This window comes from Cynocephalus volans, chromosome 4 (assembly GCF_027409185.1).
Source record: "Cynocephalus volans isolate mCynVol1 chromosome 4, mCynVol1.pri, whole genome shotgun sequence".
NCBI lineage: Eukaryota > Metazoa > Chordata > Mammalia > Dermoptera > Cynocephalidae > Cynocephalus > Cynocephalus volans.
The window spans coordinates 96,178,602-96,202,658 of NC_084463.1; the positions used below are offsets into that span (position 1 = coordinate 96,178,602).

The 24,057-nt window shown below is 44.6% G+C and overlaps 1 protein-coding gene across 1 annotated transcript in view; it reads left to right on the top strand.

The window, feature by feature from the left end:
- TENM4 (teneurin transmembrane protein 4) overlaps nucleotides 1-24,057 on the top strand; it is a 403,492-nt gene that overhangs the window by 289,552 nt on the left and 89,883 nt on the right. Inside the window, 2 exon segments of the mRNA XM_063092724.1 lie at nucleotides 8,376-8,522; nucleotides 22,125-22,341. Coding sequence (XP_062948794.1) covers nucleotides 8,376-8,522; nucleotides 22,125-22,341 — 364 coding nt within the window.

Below are 24,057 nucleotides of genomic sequence, written 5' to 3' on the forward strand. Positions count from 1 at the left end.
ATGCACACAGGATGGTTGCATCTTACCTAGAACACCAAGCATTCTACATCCATGTCATGTGGACACCTGTGTTCATGGAAAATCTAAGAATGGCAAACAGATACTAGCAGTATATTGGACCAAAGATTTAGCCCACTTCCCTAGTGCATATCAGAGATGATTCAAATTTTGCATATTTCTAAATTCCAACTTCTTGGGTAGGGGCCCAGACAGGATGCACTTGTTCTCAGTACAGCTGCTTCCCCTGGAGGGATGTTGGATGCTGCTCTGGGTAGACAAAGAGGCAAGTTCTAGTTTTCCATAGAGCTGGGCAAACCTGACGGAGCAGGAGTGTGGCCACATCCGCAGCTTCCCATCCTCCTTTCTCCTGTTTTCCTTTTCCATGTGTCTTGTTTATATGATCACGTTTCCAAACACCTGGATCACAGAATGAGTTGAAGTTCCTTTTGGCCCTTCCTGGAGAATGTGCTTGCTCCCCTTTCTCCTCTCCCATGTCATCCTGTCTCTGGTTATTTTCCCCACCATGGCAGAGGCCTGCCCAAACGTGGGGCACATCCCCCTTTGTCTCCTTAGCATCTGGCATGGTTGTGTGGCAGACGGTATTGCACTTACTCAATCCTACCTTAAATGTCCTGTCTTTTATCTCCCAAGCTCACTATCTGGATAGGGTAGTTAAAGGTATGGTCTTCCTTCCTCTATTTTCCTGTTGTCTTTGTGTGCGTGTTTGTATATGAGCATAAAAGAAGAAATGTGTATATAAAAATGTATATACACCCATAAGCATGATGTCTAGAGGCTGCCACATCCCCAGCTTTGTCACAGCATCCACTGCCCAAAGGGGGCGGGGTTTTGGTCAGTAGGTGGTTGATATACCTGGAATGTCATTCTCCCCCCAAGTTGCACAAATCTGTTTGTAACATTGCCATCTGCCGTGGTCCTCCCCTCCCCACACCCATGTACCCTTCACCCTTTGCACCTCATCTCATGTCACCCTGCCCACCCCTTATGGCCCCTGGTCCATCAGAATTAAGATGCTGGGAACCAGGTGGGGGCCTGAGAGAGCAAGCTAAGAAATCTTAGAGCTAACATTCTGTTACTACAGTGTTTATTCATTCAACAACCACATATGGAGCACACATCCCCTGTGGACTAGGTACATGGGCCAGGCTAGGGAGACAAGGGGAAAAACAGACCTGTGGCCTCAGGGAGTGGATGGTTTGTCTGCTTGTTTGTTTGTTTTCCTTTTCAGAGAAGGTCTGACTTTGGTAAGTTTTATCTTTGAAGAGCATTCCCTAAAGGCAAAGTAATACCTTCCATATTAAACATTTACATTAATTAGGCAGTGCCTAATTTTCCCAATAGGATTTATCGCTCTAAGAATAAGTCTCAGAATGATCAGATATGTATGCTCTTAGCCTCTAAGCTCCCCCCAATACCATGTGATATTTATGTTTTTATCCTCACGCCCTAACACAGGTACAGAACCTGGTACAAACCTGGTACAGGACCTCAGTAGCTAGGAACACAGACTCAGAGTGCCTGAGTCTGAATCCCAACTCTAACACTTAACCAAATGGGTGACCTTGGGCAAGTTACTTAACCTCTCTTCACTTCAGAGTCTTCATCTATAAAGTTAGGATAACAGCAGGACCTACCTCCATAGGGTTAGTATGAGGTTAAGTGAAATAATGAATCTGAAGTCCTTAGTGCATGGGCAGGAATGATGCTCATTAAATGTTGGTTATGCTATTTTATCATCATATTCTTATTCTCGCCCTTAATTTGGAGAAGGACTTCTTTAGCCAGATTAATTTTTGAAATTGTAAGGGAAAAATCTAAATTGGCTTCTAATAAGAGATAGCAACTGCTATTTAAAAACTTACAGAAAGAGTTTTGGGGTAATTTAACTGACTAAATGCTTTTCAGCTGGGACCACCTTGCCAACTACAGCAGAGGCGTTGTGAGGACCCAGCGAGTGGGTGAGAAGCAAGGCTCCCCACATTTCACGTGGCCCTCACCTGAGAATGAAAGCATTCCAGCAGGAAAGAGTAGTGCCTCTGACCTCTTTAAAACAGCCATTTCACACACTATTGTTATCAGAGGAATCTTCAAGATGGACCAAATTTAATAATGTTACCATATATTTGATGGGATTTTTTCCTACCGTGTGAAGTCTTCTCACATCTGTGAGTCTTAAGTGAGTCCTGTGAATTTGTTTTAAGGGAACCGATATACCCATTTGATTGAAAAAGGAAATTGAGATGGAGAAAGTTGAGCAACTCATCCTGAGTTACACTTGTAGTAAGTGGCAAAGCTGGGACTTTGGATTTCCTGGCCTAACCTGTATTTCCAACATTCTACCTTCTATCACCGTAAGTCACTGAAAATTTCCTGTAATTTCCCGTATTTTTTTCTCCAAATCACATCTTCCAAACTGGCATCCTCACCGGCAAGTGGCCCATATTGTCTCTCTAACCACTTGTGTTGATGTTTAGTTCAGAAAATTCCACCAAGGGCCGAGCCCGTGGTGCACTCGGTAGAGTGCTGCGCTGGGAGCGCGGCGACGCTCCCGCCGCGGGTTCGGATCCTATATAAGAATGACCAGTGCACTCACTGGCTGAGTGCCGGTCACGAAAAAACGACAAAAAAAAAAAAAAGAAAAAAAGAAAATTCCACCAAGCCTTAGTTGGATTAGGTCAGTGAATCATAACTTGGTTTAAAAGACAAATGTTTCTTGGCAAAATCTAGGTCTGAACCAAGCTCCTATCTGGCTCACATTCTGGTATAATGGGTACTGATTAAAAAAAAAAAATTCAGAAACCTGTGCCATGCAAGCTCAGGACTTGTCAGAGTAGAGTGTTTTAAAGTTCAAAGACAAAACAACTTTTATTCTTTGCTTTTCAGTTGCATTGGTAGAGACTAAATATGTTGAACAAATATGTTGAATGCCTTAAGTGCCAGGAAATGTGGGTACCACACAGCAGAGATGGCCCCTGCTCTCAGGGTGCCTGCAGTTTGGCAAAGAAGACACTAGAACAAGTAGTTCCAACAGAGTATGATGAGGGTTATGGTGGGGAAGTCCAGGAGCCACCTAGGAAGGAGCCAGCCGCCCCAACTTAGGCAGGGTCTTGTAGATTGTAGAATCTAACATAAGAGTACAAGGGAGCCACTGAAGGTTTTTAAAAGCAGGATAGTGACTTGATCATATCTGTGATTTGGAAGGATCATTGTGATCTATGGTGGAAAAAAAAAAAATGAGGGGGAATATGGGAAACAAAAAGTCCAATTAGCAGACTTCTGCTTTCATCTAGGTAAGAGATGATGGTGACCTTGTCTAGGGAAGTGAATGTAGAGATGAAAAAGTCAAGAGGACCAGAAAGAGAAACATAAAGAAATGGGGCATTTGATATGATAGGTGTGTTGCATAGCCCCCCTTGCCACTTAGCTAACAAATAAATGCCTTCAAGGATTCTGAAAGACTTCTAGTCACACCTGATGCTAGCTGCATCCGTGGGGCTTCTTCATAGGCTTAAGCAGAAGGTTGAAGATAAAGCAGTCCCTTGTCACTTAAAGGGCATCATTTCTTTTGAAAAGCTTAGCTCTTCTCTAAACCTTAAAATTACATTAGCTTGGCGCTAGCAAATGCCTGGTGTGAGTCCTTCCAGAGGGGATTGTTAATGTCACTTGGGCTCTCTGAATTATTGATGAGTTTCAGGGTTTGTGGAATTAATCATCTTCAGCAGCGAGTAAGGATGAGCATACTGCTTTAAGAAAGTCAGCAAGTCACCCCAGAGGAGGCTACCTCATGCTGGCTGATGGGGGTGTGATTAGCACACAAGTAAATTGCTGGATGAGAGCAAACTTCATCCCACTCACAAGTACTCAAAGTCCCTTTGAAACTGATAGAGCAGTGCAGATCCTCAGGATATAACTTAGTCTATTTGAAGAAACTGACTGTGGCTAAAGCATCCCTGTGACTGCACATCTAGAGCATACCCTCCCTGCGAACACCTGCCCATCCAGGTAGCCTCAGAGCAGCATAGGATGTGTACACAAGATGCCCTGTGCCTACAGGAGCCCTCTAGAATAGGGCTTCCCAAAGGGGCTTTCATAGAATGGAATGGAACATTTATTACAAGAGTTATGGGGGAAAAGAATTCTCAGGTCAAATTGGAAAATGCTCTGGTAATCAAATCAGCAGGTTTCTTTAAGACTTCTAAGAGCCTCCAATATATTAATATGCAGTGTGACTTTCTAGGATAAGAGTGTAGGATGCAGTGTTTTCCAAACTTGTTTGAATACAGAAACTTGTTTTTGAGGACCTCATAGAACTAGTATTTCACAAAGTTCACTTTGAGAAGTACTGTTTGAGATTATAAGACACATTTTAAATCCTCCCTAGAATAAAGTAAGATATAGATAAATTGAATATAAAATTCATGAGGGCGGAGTATATATGTCATCTCTTTATTCTCAAGAATTAACATAAGTCTGGCATTCAGTAGTTGCTAAGTAAATTTTGTTGAATTTAAGAACAGAATCATCGAATTCAAAGTTGTTTTGACCTTTTCTATTGGGTCAATTGTGCTAGGTAGACCTAACTGATCATTTCATCCAAACCCTCATTTTGTACATGAGCAAAGTGAGGCCAAAAGAGGGAAAGTAACTTTCCCAACTCCCACAAGTTAGTCTGGCAAGAGGTACCAGAACCTAGGTCTCTGTTTCCATCCTTGATTCATTTCAACAAACATATACTGAGTACCTGCTACTTGCAGGCATTGGATTAGGCCCAAAGTTGCCTTTATGGAGTTTACATTCTAATGGAGGGACTAAGACCATTAACTTAATTGCAAAATTAATAATTTAAGTGTACTTGCCACAATGTATATCGACAAAATAAAATTTTTTAAAAAAATTTTTTTTTTAATAAATAAATAAAAATAATTTAAGTGTACTTGGGACAGTTGCTGTCAAGAGAAGGACAGTTTGCTAGGAAAGCATGAAATGGTGGGCCTGGGCTGGGATCAGGGTCCTGAGCCCACCACACACCTCCCACTGCACTGCATGTTGACCACAGAGCCATTTGCTGCTGGCTTGTCATAGATCTTTGGCGAGGTTTGTATTTATGAGGACCAAAGCTTCTGACCCAAATATTCACACAATTTGGACTGGTAAAGTGTTATTTTCTTGTTCATGAATTTCTTAGTGAAGTTTTACAAAGTAAAAATAAATAAATCCAATAATAATAATAACAGCTCCAATTTTATTGAATGCCTACTTATGTTACCCACTGTGCTAAATAAGTAGTACATGTTATCTCCTTTAACCCTTTCAACAACTCTTTGAATTAGAACAATGAAGCTTATAGTTAAATAATTTGCCAGTCATCACACAGGTACTAAGGGTAGTAAGTAAAATGGTAGTGCTGTGATTCAAACTGAAGTTTGTCCAACTCCACAGTCCTTACTCTATTGCAACACATGGCTTTTATTCAGAATTTAGAATTAAATGGTGTGCAATTGGAACTCAAAATGCCCTAGAAAATCAGGATCTGAAAATTTTAACAATTTTAACAGTTTTACATAGATTGGAAATAATCTGTATAAAGTGGTTAGCATGGTGACCAGCCATAGTAGACCCTAAATGGATGGCAGTCATTGTCATCACTGTCCTGAAGCATCTAAACCAGGGGTTGTCAAATTACAGCTCGCAGCTGACATCATGCTCATCACCTATTTTTGTAAATAAAGTTTTACCGGAATACAGCCATGATTATTCAATTACACATGGCATATGGCTGCTTTTAAGCTACAATAGCAGAGTTGAGTAGCTGCAACAGAGTCCATATGGCTCACAAGCCTAAACTACTATGGGACTTTCACAGAACAAGTTTGCTGACTCTGATCTAGATAACGGCTTCAGTCTCCTATTTTGCCTTTCTATGAGCCCTACCTGAAGTTATGGGTACAATTTACGATTATATATGCCCTCTGCCCAAAATAGAAGGTAAGATGAGTAGAAGACTCAGATACTGTGTTTGAGGTGTATGCCAGGCTTTGCACATCATGCATATGTGGGAACTTCAAAAAGTTCGTGGAAAATCAATATTATCTTTCAATTCTATTTTTCCACGAACTTTTTGAAGTACCCTCGTATATTCTTATTAAACTCTCCCAATACCCCCTTTCATAAATAAGACTGAGATTCAATGGATTTAAATAACATGCCTTAGTCATGCAGCCACTGAGTAGTAGAGCCAGCTTTTGATATGGCTCTTAAGCTTGTGCTCTTAGAAAAGAGGTATTCTTTGCATCTTATAGGAGGCTACATTTTAGAGCAAAAGACAGCAGACAGCTTCCATGCTTAAAGACTAGACCTTATTTCCTCCAAGACTAAATCCAAATATGATTGAGGCTTAACTGAAAACGAGTCCCAGCCAGAAGGACAAAAATTTAAATGAGATGGGGACTGAGGAGGCTGTGATTGCTTAGATCACTAGGGGTGGCTGATGTTGGCTACTGAGTCAGAATGCCTGGGCAGTCATCTGCCTGTCACAGCACTGCTCCTGGGGCCCACTTGTGCAACTTCTTTCTTGATCACTTGATCACTTTTGGAGGAGACCATGCTGGTGGCTTTTCATCTTTTCCAACAGCTTTCTGCTGTGTAAAGACCATATACTCTACATTTGCTTGTAAAGTTCTGGAGGAATCCCTCTTACACTAGGGGTGCACACTCAATAAATGTTTCTTCCTTGAATGGAAAACACAGTGGCCAGATTGATTGATTGGTTGCTGTGTTGAACATCTCAAGTGGAAATGAACATGTTCTTTTCTTTCACTTTGGAATAACCATCAACTATCAAAAGTCCTTGAAACACTACAGTTTTAGATTCTGATTGATCAGCCACTGAGTGAGTGCCTACTTTGGGCCAGGTCTTATAACAGCCACTTTCACATTTGTTGTCCCATTTAAGAAAAATGGATCAATTTTCCATTATTTCATGGCAGAAAATTCAGTTTGTAGCCATATTTGGAACAGTTTGCTGCTGGTAATAATAAAGCAAATTAAGCTTTATAGCTGACAGTGTGCTGTCATGTCCATACCTTTCCTCGAGACTGAGCAGGGCGAGCAGAGATGGAAAGCATGCCGGCGACAGGTGTTTTTTGATAGTCCCTCAGAGAAGGGGGTTAGCAGATTTGTTAAAATGGGGACTTGAGTGAAAACCAAGTGGCGAGATAGAAGCTAAAGGAACCATGTAACTTAACATATTCTCAGACATAGCTTCCTGAACCACAAACCCAGAGGGGTTTGAAAAGGTGGAAATCAAAAACCTATAAATCTGCTTTAATAGTAATAAAAACTCCCTGCTTTATAATATGGTCAAAGCAGAACCAACAGAGTCTAAATGTTGCCTGACCCCCCTTGATTAAATCATCCATAGCCCTCTCAGATGGCCACACCTGTGTGAGATTCCCACCATATATTGTCTCCTTTAGGGCATTTAGCAGTGACATTTTTCTGCTTACACAAATTGGTCTCCTTTGATAGGCTGCATGCTCCTCAAAAAGAAGAACTAGGTCTTCTTCATCTCTGTACCTCCAGTGCCAGCCCAGAGAGGTACTTAGCATGACAGACAGGCGACAGACACACCGGTAAAGAAACTGCATGCAGAGCAGCCTGCTATTGCATTCACAGACCACCCTAGTCAGTCTCTTTCACGACAGTCATCAGGCCCCTCTAGGTGCAGAGCCCCTTCCAAGTGTAGCTATAGACAAGATGGTAAGAAAAAGACCCAAGCCCTCTTCTTCAAAGCAAAGACAGTTGTTTAGGAGAGAATAGGACAAAATAAATGAAGAGCCTAATGTCCAATAAAATTGATATACTAATAAGAGTTGGAAAAAGGACAGCCCTTTAGAATGATACCCAGAGTGCTGAGGGACATGAGGAGCAGACAGAAAGATGTTTCCTTTGTTCCAACAGTCACAGATAGGAGGAACATGTGAGAATGAACAAGGAGCAAGGACCAGGCTCAAAGCTCCTTTTGTCACATTCTGACCGGCCTGCACCCATGCACTCCAGTTCTAGGATCCCAGTGACTTTTGGAAGAGGGGGTCTTAGATGCAGAAGGTGTGGGTTTCAGACCTATCCCTGCCACTTCTCACTGTGCACCCTTAGCAAATCCTTTCACCTCTCTGAGTCTCAGTCGCCTTCTCTGTAAAGTGGCAATTCCTAATGACCCCTGTCTCCCTGCTGTGTGCATCAGAGTGCTGATGGATATGAAAGCGTTTTGTACATTGGCAGATAGAGTGTGACTGTGTGTGACAGCAGTTGGCTGTGGGCGATCAGACCTGGACTCTGTGCATTTTGTCTTGCAGAGGGTTGTCCTGGGTTGTGCAATGGTAATGGCAGATGTACCTTGGACCTGAACGGGTGGCACTGCGTCTGCCAGCTGGGCTGGAGAGGAGCTGGCTGTGACACTTCCATGGAAACTGCCTGTGGCGACAGCAAAGACAACGATGGAGGTAGGGCTCTGGCACCCATGGGCCCCAGGAAGCTCTGGGGGTAGGAGGCACAGAGTAGAGGGTAGGCTTCTCTGAGTTAACAGGACACTGACACACTAGCTGTCCAGCCGCGGGAGCCTGCGGGGCAAGCAGAAAACTGCACATGTGGCCCAAAGGAATGAGTGCATGTCAGTAGTTGTTCCATTTGAATTCATTAAAATGAACAGACATAAATGAAACTAATTGCCATCCAGTGGCCGGTACAGAGAAGATGACCTATGGAAGAGTTTCTAAACAATTCAGCAGTGGGATGAGTTGTCTGGCAAAGTTATGAGTCCTCCCTCACTGGAGGTGGATAAGAAGAGTCCACCCGGTTCTGTATCACAGAAGCTGCAGAGGGCTGCTTCTCCAGGGAACGAAGGTTGAGTTACCTCTGGTCAATGTCCCTCTCCTCTGATTCTGGTGGTAACCCTCTCTAAGCCCACCAGGGGACACCTTTGCCCCCACACCCTCTGTTCCTGTATGTTTATAATAGAAGTTGCCTTTGCTTTGGATTTTTTTCTAGTGCTAGACAGTCAAAGCCCAAGGAAGGAGGGGCTAATGTTATGGAACATTTATTAGCTCAAAGTGAAGAGACCTGGGTTCTAATTTCAGCTCTGACTTGGACTGTCTGTGCATTCATAGACAAGTTACTTGATTCCTCTAGACCTCACTCCCTCTCTTTATAAAAGGGAGACACTTGGACCATTCAGTCCTTGTTTTAGTCATAGAATTAGGCTTCATTTTTCTGTTGTATAAACTTGGATAAATACAGCCATGATGTGCTCTACTTTCCCACCTGGATGTGGATTGATCCTTCCTGATTCCACCAATCTCAGGAAACAGGAGAATAAAAAGATTGAGATATGAAAAAATAAAAGCAGTTAACCCTTCCTTTCTAATGATGCTAACAGTTGGCCTAGTCCAAATGTGTTTATACAGCTCCCTTATATTTATACCAGTGGACTTTCTAGTATACTGCACAGAGTAGAAATCGATAGGCCAGAAACAGCATCCCAACCTCTGCGAATTTTCAACTTAGAATGATTCTAAAATCTCAAAGCACCGTAAGAATTAAAAGGCCCAATGTGTGATATTATGATTACTCTGGTTCATTTGCCTTGTGTTGGCTCCAGCAGCATAGAAAGGGCTGATTCAGATGCTGGTCTTTGTCTGGGCCAGCTTTCAGTCCTTCCATCTGCAGCCTAAAGCCAGGAGGTAGCCAGGCTGATCCACCCAGGCCTGGGCCCAGTGGAGTAATTGTCAACAAGGAGCTAGTGGAGCTGGGCCTGATCTTGCAGGGTTGGAATGTCCCTTAATCAATCTGAAACTTGTGGAGTTCATTAATTCTTGAGATCCATAAATATCCAGAGTTCCTATTATGGGACCAGGCCCTATGCCAGGCAGAGAGATGAATAAGTCCTGTCCCTGTACTCCAGGAACACAAATGAGGGAGAAAGACCCAAAGTTAAGTGCTAATGGACTGTGATAAGTGCTGCTGTAGTTATGTATTGGTGGTTGTGGGAGTGACAAAACATTCATCAAGAAGGTGATAGTTGAATAGGCTATCATTGATAGAGATCATCATGGGCAAAGTCAGGGCAAAGCAGGGAAGGGCACAGTGTACCTCTGTCCTCAGGCGAAATAAAGGGTGATTATATTTGCTCTTCATGGGAAAAAGATGTCAGTGTAAATATAAAGTATCTGCATGATTTCCTCAGCACTCCCCTTCACTTTGCCTGTGTGGGCACATTTCCAGTGACTAGAAATAACATTCATGTAATAGAAGAGAAGGGGAGAGGAGCCACACTGCGAAGTCATTCCCTTCTCAAGGGTCCAGGGTCTTGGCCAAAGCCTTCAAACAGCTGTTGAACATCTGGACAGCAAAAGAACTGCATCTTTTGGGGAACTCTGGGGAAAGAGTGCACCTCCCAACACACATACAAGAATAGGTCACAAAACAAAGTTCATTTATTCCCTTACATGAAACACAATACTAGTGTGTCTTCTCTTTAGCATACTTCAGAGCCAGCCCTCCAGCACTAGAACTCACTGGTACTTACATGGAGCGTGGACACACGGTAGCCTGAAGCCCGACAGCTTCTGTGGGAGAAAAAGCTTCTTGTCATAGGATATGGGGCTGATCCATTCCCAGGGGAATGGAGCCCCCTCCAGCTACTCGGAGAGATGAGTCAGAAGGAAGCAGAAAAGAACAATCAGAAAATCCCCAATCGTGATAGACCTCTTGCATTTTGGGGCCATGTTTATGAACTGAAATGAGCTTATACATACTTTTTAGCAAAGCTATACTGTAGCACTGTAGCATGAGTTCATTTACTCCCTCAGCCAACATCAACTGAGTGTCTGCACTGAATTGGGCCCTGTCTTGGGTCCTGGGGTCTTAGAGATAAATAAGACACAGTCCCTGTCCTTGTGAAGTTCACAGTCTAGAGAGCGAGAGAAACAGCAGGTAATTGCACAATGCGGTGGGATAGTTGCTGTGATAAAGGAGCATCAACTCATTCAGCCGATATTATCAAATGCCTGGTTGCCCTTTGGGAACTCTGATATGGTACCTGTACCTAGGGGCTTCCAGTCCAGCAAAGAAGACATCCCATGCACCATCACGATTGGAAATACAACCAGCTGGGGAAGCCACGTTGTTGAAGCTCTTTGGCCTTTGGTTCTCAACTGTGAAATGAGGAAACATCTCACCTCAGTGCCCTCTCAGTCCAGTGGGCCCTCCACCCATTGGGGGAGGAAAGGGAAGGTGCAGAGGGCCCCTGTTTTGCAGGGAGGCACAAATGCAACAATTGCATGGGATGGACTGTCCCTAACAGCCAGAGGGGCAAGGCTTATCCTTACGGCCTATCACTCTGGGCATTGGCCAAATGGAGACAGCTTCAGTGAAGAGAGAAACAGGGCAGACTGTGCATGGAGCACAAGAGTGAGCCGTATTTAGCACTGGGCTGCTTCCAGTTTAGTCAGGCATACATCAGCTAGGCTCCTGCTGTCTGTAAGGCACCATGCTCCTTTCTGAGGGGATATAAAGACCAATGAAAATGGCCCAGTCTTTCTCCCTCAGGAAGCTCACAGTCATTTGGAAGAAGTTGTCATTCAAATGACTAAGTCTAATGGAGACAGAATGAAATAAATGCCTTAATTTCAGCTATGACAGGGGATGTAGCATAATCCTAGATAAATAATTCAGGGTGGAGGGAAATAGTGTTAGAGTCTCACCGACTGGTCGTTCTTGGCTAATGTGACTCAGGGGCTTGGAGAAGGAATTAGTAGAGTTTAATGTCAAGTAAAAGGACTGGAAGGGACATCTGTTCCCCTGCATGTTACAGACAGGGAAGCTGGAACCTAGAGAGGGGACAAAACATCACACGTGTCATAGTCACACAGAAAGGCATTAACACGGCCTGGACAAGGACCCAGGCCTCTTGAGCTGTTCCACATGGCCTTCTGAACGTAGAGCACCTCCACCTTCTCCTAGTGGTTTATTCTCCTAGAAATGTAGCGTGAGTATATTATACACTCTACGTAGACTGTTAATAGGCTGCAGCACTGCCACAAAACCTAGCAGCGTATGATAATAGCTTGCATGTCATTTCACAGTTGGCAAAACAGTTGTGCACCCATCTGACAACACTGGGCGGTATGTGGTATTGTTATCCCCTGACTATTTCCTTATGATGAGGAAGCAGAGGCTTAGCAGGGATTTTGCCCTGGTTCCATGGCTGGCTGGTGACAGAAACTGCTACAGTCTTTGAGGTCTGGCATTTGAGAGCTGTGCACCGTGCCCAGACCTCAGACACGTGGCTCCATCGTAAACCACTGTGGCCTTTCAAGAGATCCAACAACTCCCAGTTTCTCTTCTTTCCCAATTTGCTAGGCTTAAAGAAACCCTATTCAAATTAAACTTGAATTTCAAGGTTCGTTAAGAATACCACTGCAGTGTTTTTAAATTGAGACAAAAAAAAAAAAAAAAGTTACACGATATGGCTGAGTTGGGAGTAGCCTTATTGATTTGTCTTTGTTTTCGTGAATTGTTGTCTAGATTTAAAAATGGAAAACAGATCCTAAATGTGACTTGGTGACTGCCAGTCTCCTGATCCTCTGTCAGGGCTGCCCAATCCCTCTAGCATACCTCCAGATTTCACCCGGGCACTGAGTGGTAAGAGGGGCCAGCAGGGCAGGCACAGGGGCCCTGACTTACCCCCTCGACGTCAACCCCTCTGTGTGCCCTCTTCATATCGTACACGTTGTGAAGCCCTTATGAAGCACTGTCACGTGCATCTTTTCATCTGATACAGGCTCACCCTCTCATGGGGATGTTCATTTCATGCTCATTTCAAAGGTGAAACTGAAGCTGTGGCCCAATGATGCTAAGTGACTGTAAAATGAAGATAATAATGCCTACCTTGCAAGGTTGCTTTGAGGAGTACAGGTTGTATATTTAAAGTGCCTAAGAGACAACATAGCACAGTGATTGAAAGTGCAGGATCTGTGCCCAGATTGTCTGGATTCAAATCCTGGCTCCCCCATTTGCTGAGTTTGTGACCTTGAGTGAGTTACTTAACTTCTCTAAGACTTAGTACATCATCTTCAAATGCTGATGCTCCTGCTTCTTTCCACCTGCCATCACAGAAGCATGATGTCTATTATAAAATATTTGTTCATATATGAATAATTATTTTTCAAAGTTATGATGTATTTCTCCATATAATAATGCAGTTTGAATTTTTTCATTTTCTTTGTTAAAATCTACATTCCAAACTGTGACATGCTCTTTGCTAGAATGAAAACAATCCGAGTGTACATAAAAGAAAACAATAGTCATTGTTCAGAGCATGTTCCTAAGTGGCAGGCACTGTGCTAGACACTCTGTGTACATAACCTTTAGCCCTCACAACAAACTTGCCTACATGCAAAGAAACTGAGGCTCAGTGAACTGAAATGATTTGCTTGAAGTCACACAGTGGATCAGTGAGAGAGCTAGGACTAGATTGGAACCTGTGTTTTAAAAGAAGAAGCCAGAATAAAAATTCCCCTGGAATTTAAACAACCAGACTTCTTTTGATAAAGGATCTTTAAGTGGCTTCAAGGCATGATAATCTCGTTAGGTGCTCTTGGCCCCGTGAAAAATAATCATGGTTTGCAGTACAGATCATTGGTAGATGAAACCTAGAAGGAGAAATTTCAGGAAAACTGAGAACAAAGCTCTCTGTCCTCCCTTCTCTTCCCCATCTCCCGTTGCTGGAATGGAGAGTTCACATAAAGCCATAGAATTTGGTCACCCTTCACATCATCTCTAAACCCCATTTCTCGTGATAAGAAACAAGAGAGAAATTGACCTTTAAAAGTCTTGTGTTCCAAGGGGCAGATAAAGATTTTGCAAGCCTTTTGAAAGAAGGCCCAGAATTTATTATAGCAAATGACAAAACTTCTCCTCAATGTGTACAGAAGGGGAAGGCACATTTCACCCACTACCCCCAGGGCCTCTCCAGATGCGGCGCTCAGCCTGTTGTAAAACAGTTCTGTGGCCGGACTGCAGACAGCAGCGAGCTGAGGCTGGCTCATGCGCTGCCTGGCAGAGGGGAGGGTTAAGCCGGGGGAGACACTGATGGGCTTGTTATACACAGTGCATGGGACCGTCAAGCAAGGAACCATGCAAGCAACTACAATACAGAGTTTACTAGTCCACAAATTTCCCAAACTTTCCCCAGCCCACATCTCTGTTCTCCTTTTGGCTTATCCTCGTCCATCCTTCAAGTCTCAGTTTAAGCATTCTCTCTTCCAGGGAATATCCCAGCCCCCAGCCTGCGCTGGGGTCCCACCTTTGGGCTTCCACAGCCCCGTCTGCTTCCTTCTTCCCCAGCAGGCTTGTTTATGAGAGAGGAGGCATATGTGCTTCCTTCCTAAGGAGAATGAGCTCTTTCTTCCTGCAGGAAATGGCTTCTATCACACCCCATGGCCTTCGATGGGCCGCGCCACACTGATGGAGCTGTTTGATTTGGGATCCTCACATAATCATTCAGTCTTTGTTCGTTCATTCAATAAATATGGTGCTTACTGCATGCAAGGCACTGTGCTATGCATTTGAGATACAGAAATAAATGTCAGTTCCTGCCCCTGTGGAGTGGGGACAGGGTTGGAGGAGCCACAATACCCAAAGCATTGGTTGGAGGAGTTGTAGTCTGAGGAATAGTGCCTAAAAGCTGGGTGTGGAGAGAGATAAGGGACCGAATCCCCAGCTCTGCCACTTCACCAGCAGCGTGAGGTCAGGTAAGTCACTTAACCTGAGCCCCATGTCCTCATTTGTAAAGATGAGAAAGTCAGCTGGGCCACCAGCTCAAACCCAACTCCCCTGGCACCTTTCACTTTGTGTGAGTCACAGCAGGTCAGCCCCCAGGGGAAACGGGTGTGAAGCATATTAGGGCCAGGAGGTGGCTGTCAAGCAGACAAAGCCCAGAGACCACCCCATCCACCCTCCCCCTCACAGTGAGGACCCTGACATGAAAGAGGGCAGTGAGTCACCAAGGTCCTGCCACACACTGGCAGCTGTTAGACCACATAACAAACGGGAAGGCCTTCTGTCAGAACTGCGACTGTCAAGCAGCTAGCAGAGGATGTCGCCCATTTCTCTGTCTGCAGAGAGGTTCCAAGGAACAGCCACAGGCATGGGAAGGACGCCATTTCTTTTGTTGACACATTTACTCTTTACAACCCAGGAACCTTCAGCAATCCTGAGAGGTTGGCAGAGCTTACTTTCTTGGATTTACATGACTAAATTGCGTCTCGGGCACATGAAGGGATGTGCCCAAAGATGTGCTCATGGCTGGAGAGTGACAGATCCAGGGGAGGAGCCCCACTCCCATCTACAGCTGCTAGCCTGGATGGCTTTCTCCCACACACCCCTTGCCCTAGTTTTCCACGTAGGTTGACACTCACCTGCAAGGTAGGAGCTGACAGGGGACACGAGAGGGACCAGCACATGGATGGAAGTGCTGGCAGAGGCCGGTACTCCAGGCACCAGCAGCATTGAGCACCAGGGCTTCAGGTCCAAGGGGCAGGAGCATGTGAACCACCAAGGAATGTTTCATTTAGTGCCCCAGAGACCTAGCCCCCGCCCCCCTTTTTTTTAATCTCTATTCTGCCTTTTCTCTGGCCTTTCCCTCTTTCCTCCTTGCCCCACTTCACTCCCTACCACTCCCGTGTGTGCACTGCTACACCACCACCGCCAGCCTCCTGAGCCTGAATGGCCTTTGTGACATTTTCTCCTGCCCCTTTTCACTTTCACCATGTAAAGGGGGAAAGGTTCTCAGAACTTCTAGAAAAAAAGAAATTTCTGGGGAAAAAAATCTTCTTTCCCAAAAATTGGGTTTTAAGATTTCAGAGGGTTTTACTGAAAATGTGAAGGAAATAGAGAAAAATCCTCCCTATTTTCCTGGTGTTTTTTCCTGCTGTGATAATGATGGTCTTTCAATGGGAATAGCATACATGTGAAACATGGACATTTTATAAGTCAACCAAATTATGTGTAATATACGATTGAGTGCGATATGAAGTACTTGGAAAATATAAATGTTTCCAAACCAGCCAAAACCAGAGAATCCCAAGAACTATATATTGAAGTGTCTAGTCTACCCCAAAATGTACTCTTCAGTCCCCAGAACATACTTTTCCCTTTATTACTAATCTTCTAAAATTTGTCATCTATGCCTAAGAAAATTGTGAAAGATTCTCCCTAACTGTAGAGCAGCCATGTGCATTGTTTCAGGCTGTCATATACTGCATTTGAAAATATAAAGAGGGCTTCACACAAAAGCTAGACTTGCAAACTGCAGCCTTTGAGAAGAATTTTGTGGGCTCCACTCAAAAAAACTACTTTAAAACTATATATCTCATTTAAATATGATTTTCTCTTTTAGTGGAAGTTTTGCCCACATTTACTACTCAGAAAATATTTGCTAAGTATCAACATAGAAAAGGGTAGGCAGACAGAATTCTTGGCCTGTGTATTAGTCCATTTTGTGTTGCTATAACAGAAATACCTGAGACTGGGTAATTTATAAAGAACAGAGGTTTATTTGGCTTACGATTCTGGGACAGCTGCATCTGGCACGGACCTCCGGCTGTTTCTACTCATGGCGGAAAGTGGCAGGCAGCCGGCGGGTACAAGCAGATCACATGGCAAGGGAGGAAGCAAGAGAGAGAGAGAAGGTGCCAGGGTCTTTTTAAGCAATGAGCTCTTGGGGGAACTAATAGAGCGAGAACTCACTCATTAATCCTCCCTCCCCCACGGAGAGCATTAATCCATTCATGAGGGATCTGCCCCCATGACTCAATCAGTTTCCAACACTGCCACATTGGGGATCAAATTTCCACATGAGTTTTGGAGGGGACAACACATCCAAACTCCATCAGCCTGGCATTAATTACTCTACAAAGCATACAGTGAACAATTCTGTAGTCATAGGGTCTCATAAAAGCATGATTTGTGTGATATCTCCATTTCAGAGAACCCCAGTCTGCAAATCCCGTGAAGTCTCTCCAACTTATATGTGTCTTGCTATGGGTCATGTTTATCCAATTCAGTTCTCTAAGGCCAAACTGCATCCAGAAAGGGCTTCCCTGGAACATGTGCACAGGGAGCGTCCAGGGCAAGGCCACATGTGGGTGTGTTACCAGGATCCTGTTTCAAGGGAAGCACCTGCTGGGAGCTAATAACTATCGTTTACTATGTACTTACTTAGGTGCTGGTTGTCGTGCTGACTGCTGTCCACTCATGATCTCACGTAGTCCTCACAGCATCTCTGTGAAGGAGATTTGATGATTCACTCTGCAGATGGGAGAACTGAATCTCAGAGCTATTGCTGGGACTTTTATTTCCAGCAAAATGGCCAGCTAGGTTGTCGCAAAGACCCTCTGACCATAGGGTACAACAATTTGTTTTTTAAATTCAGCAAAGAAGAAAAGAGGGGACAGGGGAGCCCCAGATTCCAGAAGCAAGGTGAAACTGCAAATCAGAGCAGTAGGCATGGGAGTGGAAGCAGCAGCAGGCCTGGTGGAGGTAGAGGATCAGCACCAGGAGGAGAGGCTCTTAGGATATAACCCAACAGACAGGGCACATTCAAAGTGGGGAATTGGAACTGAGGCTCTGCATAAAGCTGGGACCCTCAGAGGCTGCAGCCCATATGAAAACAGGACTAAAAAACTGCTTAGCAGACCAGAGGGATGACACTGAGGCATTTCTCTGCCCTGGCTCAGGCATAGGGGGGACCAGAAGGTACATCTACTGAAAGAGATTGAGCCTACACCTCCAAAAGTCTTGAAACTGAAACTTGCATACCAGAGTGGTCCTAGAACTCCAAGCTACGAAATCAACCTGAACAGTGGGCCCAGACTAGTGGTACCCCTGGGTGGCAAGCAGAAGTAATCAGAAAACCACTCCAGAAGGTTAGTTTTACCATTTCAGCCACACAAGATTCCCATAAAAAAGGTAAGACACCCCAGAACTGACAGTCAGAATCATAGAACACACAATCATAGCCGGAGTCAACAACGGCAACACAGAAGAGGACTGCCACTCCCAAGGATTTAATAATCTGAAAGAGACTATAAAATAAATAAGTTTTTAAATGACCAAAGAGATAAAGTGATGTATTAAAAACGTGGAGCAAGATACTACTATACCAAGAAAGATACAGGCAGATTTTGAAAAGTTCAAAATAGACTATCTAGAAATCTTAAATTATGGTAATTTAAACTAATAACTCAAAGGACAGATTAAACAGCAGACCAGACACAAATGAAGGGAAAATAAGTGAAATAGAATATAGATCTGAGGAAATAAATTAGACTAAAACACAGATAAAAAGATGGAAATTAAGAAAGAAGTTGAGAGACATGAAAGATAGAAGATCCTATAAGCATTTAGAAGTAATCCTGAAGAAAAGACTGGAGAGAAAGAGAAAGAGGAATATTTAAAGAGTTTATAATAGAACTTTCCAGAACTAATGAAAAACACAAATCCTAATGAAAGGGCCTATGGTGTGCAGCATGTGTGCATGCTGGGTCCCATGCTTGGAGACAGATTCTCATCCTACAGGTTATCTGAAAAATCTTCGTTTCATTGTCACAAGACATCCAAGGGAAGCTCTGTACTTGGCACCTGGCTATGGTGGCAGATTGGTGAGTCTAAGGAATTAACCATCTTTCATTTTCTCCCCATATGTGCATGTGAAAAAAGTGAGGTTTAGAGAAGTTAAGCAGCTTGTGCAAGGTCACACAGCTCTCACAGGAACTGGGGTTCAAATCCAGGTGGTTTGACTGGAGAGACTGCTCCCTTAACCACTGTGCATTCTGCCACTGATCATAGAGTGAAAATTTCCTTCCAGTCCTGGCGTCCTGTGATTCTGATCCTGGGTCAGTGGAGCAGCCCTGGCCTGGATCAGCCATTTATTCATTCTTCAAACCTTTATGGAGGACAGTCTCTGTCCCAGTCCAGTTCTGGACCCTGGATACTGAAATGAATCAGATAGCCCCTGATCTCCAGGAGCTCATTGTCCAGGGAGAGAAACAGAGAGAAGATCAAAATTACAAAATTGGGAAGAGAAGTGGTGTGAGGAAGGTTGCCCAGGATGCTGGAAGAGTGTAGAAGACTTCAGTAAGATTCATAAATTCATATTCTCTGCTTACGAAATAGTACCTAACAGTTTCTCCAGGGCTCAAGGAACATTCCATACTCAGAAAGAAATGAGTTCAAATTGGGTCAGCTTCCTCACTGACTGACTATGCGACCATCACCAGTTACTTTAGCACTTTGAACCTTTGGTTCCTTCTCTCTAAAGTGAGGGTGATGACAGTGACTACTTCACAGTTGGGAGGATTCAGTGACACATTCCTTGTTAAGTAGCACAATGCCTGGCATTCAGTAAATGTTGTGATTTATCATCATCATCATCATCAGTTCAATATAGATATTAATAATAACAACCATCATTCCTGGCTAACTTTCCCCCAAAGCTAGAGAGTAGACATCCCTTCTCAGCAGGAAGCAGTTCTTTCCAGGAGCCATAGAGCAGAGTGTTTATAAAGAGGTAAAGACTGGCTTCCAGGGGCTGCTTCAGTGGTAAACAAGAGCAGGCAAGAGCTAATAAAATTTCAAATTAGCCATGACTTTTCACGGCCCCTCAATTGTGCTAGCTGATTTAATGGTCAACGTCCCTGCTCGCTGGGATTGAATAATGGAGCATTTCTTCAGAGTTATGGATGCGGCAGCTGAATCTGTCATGCTAACATCAATAGCAGAATGCAAATAACCCTCAGCTTGGGCTGTAATTATGTGTTTAAGCAATGTCTGACGGGCTGCATGAGAATGCGGGATGGAGCCTGCTGGCTGCAGGAGAAGACAGGAACTCTGCTAGGCAATTAATTGTATCTGAGAGCAGGGACAGGAGCCACAAGCTAGGATCCAGAACAGTGCTGGGACAAGGGGAGGCCTCCCCCACATCTCAGAATGAATAGACAAAGGTGAATAGACAAAGGACGAATGGTCCCTTATTTTGGTGAGCTATGTGCTAGGTTCAGGATCGAAAAGAGAAACCACCCTTCATTAAGCACTGTGTGTCAGACACTGTGCTAGATTTGGGATACTTTTTATTTATGAAACAAATACTTATATGGCACTTACTCTTATTATCCCCCTTTAAGAGATGTGGGAAACTGAGGCCAGAGAGATTAAATTTCCTCCAGGTCACACAGTAGTAAATTTCCAGGCCTGGATTTGACCCCAGTCTAGCTCTGGAATCCATGCTCTTTATCATTGTGCTGCCTTCAAGGGGGCTACAAGCTCTTGGGCATCATGCAGAAATGGGAGAGAAAGACAGGAATTTTTGTTCCTGATTTATTAAGGAAAAAACTGGTTTTAAGGGTGGTCACGTAGCTTGCCTGATGCGACACAGCTAGGATGTAGGATCAAGTCACCACGTCTAGCCAATGAACATGAAGCACTCTGGTGGGTAGTATCTGTATTGCAAACTCCATGGTGACAGAAGTGAGGTAGGTTTATCAGTGTTACTCCCACATTATTGATGAGGAACTTGTCCACGGTCACTCTTAGGGACAGTACTATGACTTGAACCTCAGTCTCTAAGCCTCCTGATCCTCCCGCCACATCACACTGCTTAACTGAATTAAATAAAGATGGTTTTCTGACTTTTGTAGACTGGCATGTGGTCTCATCACCTGCTTCATCTGTTAATTAATTCATTTAGTTTTCATTTATTCATTTATTTAACCATCATGTTTTAAACATCTCTCCTAAGCACTGGGGTTACAAAAGAGATGACCAGAACAGATCTGTGCTCCCAGAGTGGTGGGGAAGTCTGCCCAAAGTCACACAGCTAACAAGCCAAACAGCCAGAATTTGAATCCAGTCAGGAACTCGCATCATTACACTGTTCTCTGCCTGCAAAGCACGCATATTATAACTCTGGGCTTTTCCTGTCCCCCACTTGGGTCACTATCCTCTGATGTCTGGGTTTATTATCCCTTTTTAAGCTATTCTATTGGGTGCCTGTAAGAGTAGTTTGGGATGATGATACCAAAAATCTGTGATCTCGTGGAATTTCTTTCCTTGCACTTTGGGAAGATAGTAGAGCTTTAATATAATTTTCAGTCCTGAAGAAATCCATCCATGTGGTAAAGAGAATTGCTTGCTAAAGGAAACTCCGTCAGAGATCTGAAACCATCCAGCCAACTCAGAAAGCATCAGCATCCCTAAAGTCCCCTCTCTCAGAAGGCTGAGCCAGGCCACATGGTTACACCACAGCTGGAAGAGATGCTGAGAATCACAGTACCCTCACTCCCAAAGCCAGGCAGCCACCAGGTCTTATAGTTTTACATCCTAAATGTCTCTCAAAACCATCTACTTCTCTGTCTGCACTGTTACTGCTCTAGTCTAAGCAACCTCTATGTTTCACCTGTGCAACCTCAGCAACACCTTCCCTCCACCACCAGTCTGGCCCCCAGCTTCCACTTTGAGCCCCCTTGAGTTTCTACAATGCACATTCAATGGGATCCCATCCCCCCAACCCCGCCCTACCCCGCATAAAACTATTCAGTGCTTCCCAGTGTCCTGAGGGTGAAATGCAGACTCCCTCACCTGGCCTGCAAGGCCCAGCACAGTCCACTCCTGCAGCCTCAGCAGCCTCTTCTGTGCTGTTCTATCACCTGAGCAGCAGCGTTTGACTTTAGAAATCCAGATATCTTGTATGTATGTCACCTGCCTGGGCTTTCCTACATACAAGTCCTTCTGTCTCTTTGAAAGAGAAAAGAAATACAGCACAGACACTGCGAACTTCCCTGTATGTCTCTCCTATTAGACTGGTGGGCAAGGAACAGATCTGAATCACCTGGATCCCTTTGATGCCCAGCAAGGGCCTTGGCTTATGTCAGCATTTAATAAAGTTTTTCAATGAGTAGAAAATAGAGAAGAAATGAATGATGGCATTGTGGATACACATGGCCAATTGAACACAGCAAAATAAACCACATGCTCTGTCACCCCTGCAGATGGCTTGGTGGACTGCATGGACCCCGATTGCTGCCTCCAGCCCCTCTGTCATGTCAATCCACTGTGCCTGGGCTCCCCCGACCCTCTGGACATTATTCAGGAGACACAGGCTCCCGTGTCCCAGCAGAACCTCCACTCCTTCTATGACCGCATCAAGTTCCTCGTGGGCAGAGACAGCACACACATCATCCCTGGAGAGAACCCCTTTGATGGAGGGTGAGTCTGTTGGGCCCCAGCTCCAGCTGAGGCTCTCTGAGGGAGAACTACATCACCTCCAGGGACACATTCAAGTGGTGTGGGGGGTGGGAGGAGGCCAGGAGGGTGGGCCTTGAAGGTTTCTGATGGAATGTGAGGAGAGGCAGAGAGCAGCCTTAGGTACCACATTTATACAGCTGCTATTCAATGCACTTGGAATTTTTATGAGCAAATTTTGTTGCTCCCGCTGGGTGATAGATGGAGAGAGTGAGAAATCAAAGGTCCAAGGGGAATCTCAAATCAATACCCACTTTGCAGTCAGCTCTTACTGATCCTGCGGTCTCCAGATGAGATAAAGGTTTGACACTGTTCACCCACAAAGCTGACATCCAGGAGACTTTGCTAGGCTGCAGGTGAGGGTGTATCTGCTGGTGTCCCAGGCTACATTCCCACACGTTCCTTCTTTTCTCAGTTGTGCCATCCATTGGACAGTTTTCTACTGTGGTCTACTCTGTGCCAGCTCCTGTGCTAGGATCACAGAGATGAGTAGAAAACAGTCCCTGCCTTTGGTCGTTCACTGTCCACTGGTGGGACAAAAGTTACAGTGTGATAGTTTAGAAATATGCCCCCAGGGTACTCTGGAGCTCATAGGAAGTACTCCTGGATACGAGAGAGGCCAAAACTAAAGAACCGAGTCTTAAAGATGAGAAATAGTTAACTAGGCAAGGAAGGGAGAGGGTGGTCGAGGAAGAGGGAAGAGCTCATGCAAAGACCCAGAGGCATGAAAGGGCACAGGATCCAGCAAAAGATAGCTCTCTGTTCTCTGCTCCTCAGATCAGGGTGGTGAACTGGGATGAGGTATCGAAGAGGAGGGATTTATAATAATTTCTTCTGAATGTCTTCCAATGTAGTGATGCCTCATAAGTGCAGAGCTTTCTCTAAAAGTCAGCACAGTTAATTCAGTGGTCACAGACTGTGTATCTTCTATGTTCATGACTTCTGTGCCAGAGTTCCTGCCCTAAGGGGACCCTGGGGTAGGGATGAGGGGTGGGAAGAGGGATATCAGCAGGGCCTGGTAATTGGGCCTGAGGGATGCTGGAGAGAAGATGCGTGGATGCCTGGGTATCAAGTGCTGCTTTTACCAGCATGAGGACCTGAGAGCAGGGGCAGGTTGGGAGCAAGGTGATGCCTCCACGTTGAGCACGGTAAGGGCGAGGAGGGGACACACCTCAGGAGGACGCCCAGAGGAAATGTCTATTTGCAGTTAGTAAGTAACCCTGGAGCTCACACAGAGGGTGGGGCCTAGAGTCCTTGATTTGGCAGCCATCAGCAAGCAGGCCGTAGTTGAAACATGAGCACACAAAAGTTTGCCCAATGGGGATGTATAAGGGGAGAAGAGCAGGGACTAAAGGAGGAATCAGGGGTCTCCCTGTGAGGCAGCTCTTATCCCCAGAGCATAACTGGGGAGACCAAGCTGGAGTCTCTCTGCTAGCAGTGACAGAGCCAGGACACAGACATGCAGGTCTTTCAGACTCCAGCCCACTCTTGCACAGAGCAGTGAACAGATGGGAAAAGTGAAATGGGGGAGTCCTTTGAGCCCAACAAGAGGGGCATAGTACGAATATGTGGTAGGTACCTCAAACTTTAACCTTTTTAGTAATGAAGATACTTTAGAGTCCAAACCCTTCAACTTTCCCCAAGAATACTGAGAACCTGAGAGGTGAAGTGACCTTCCCA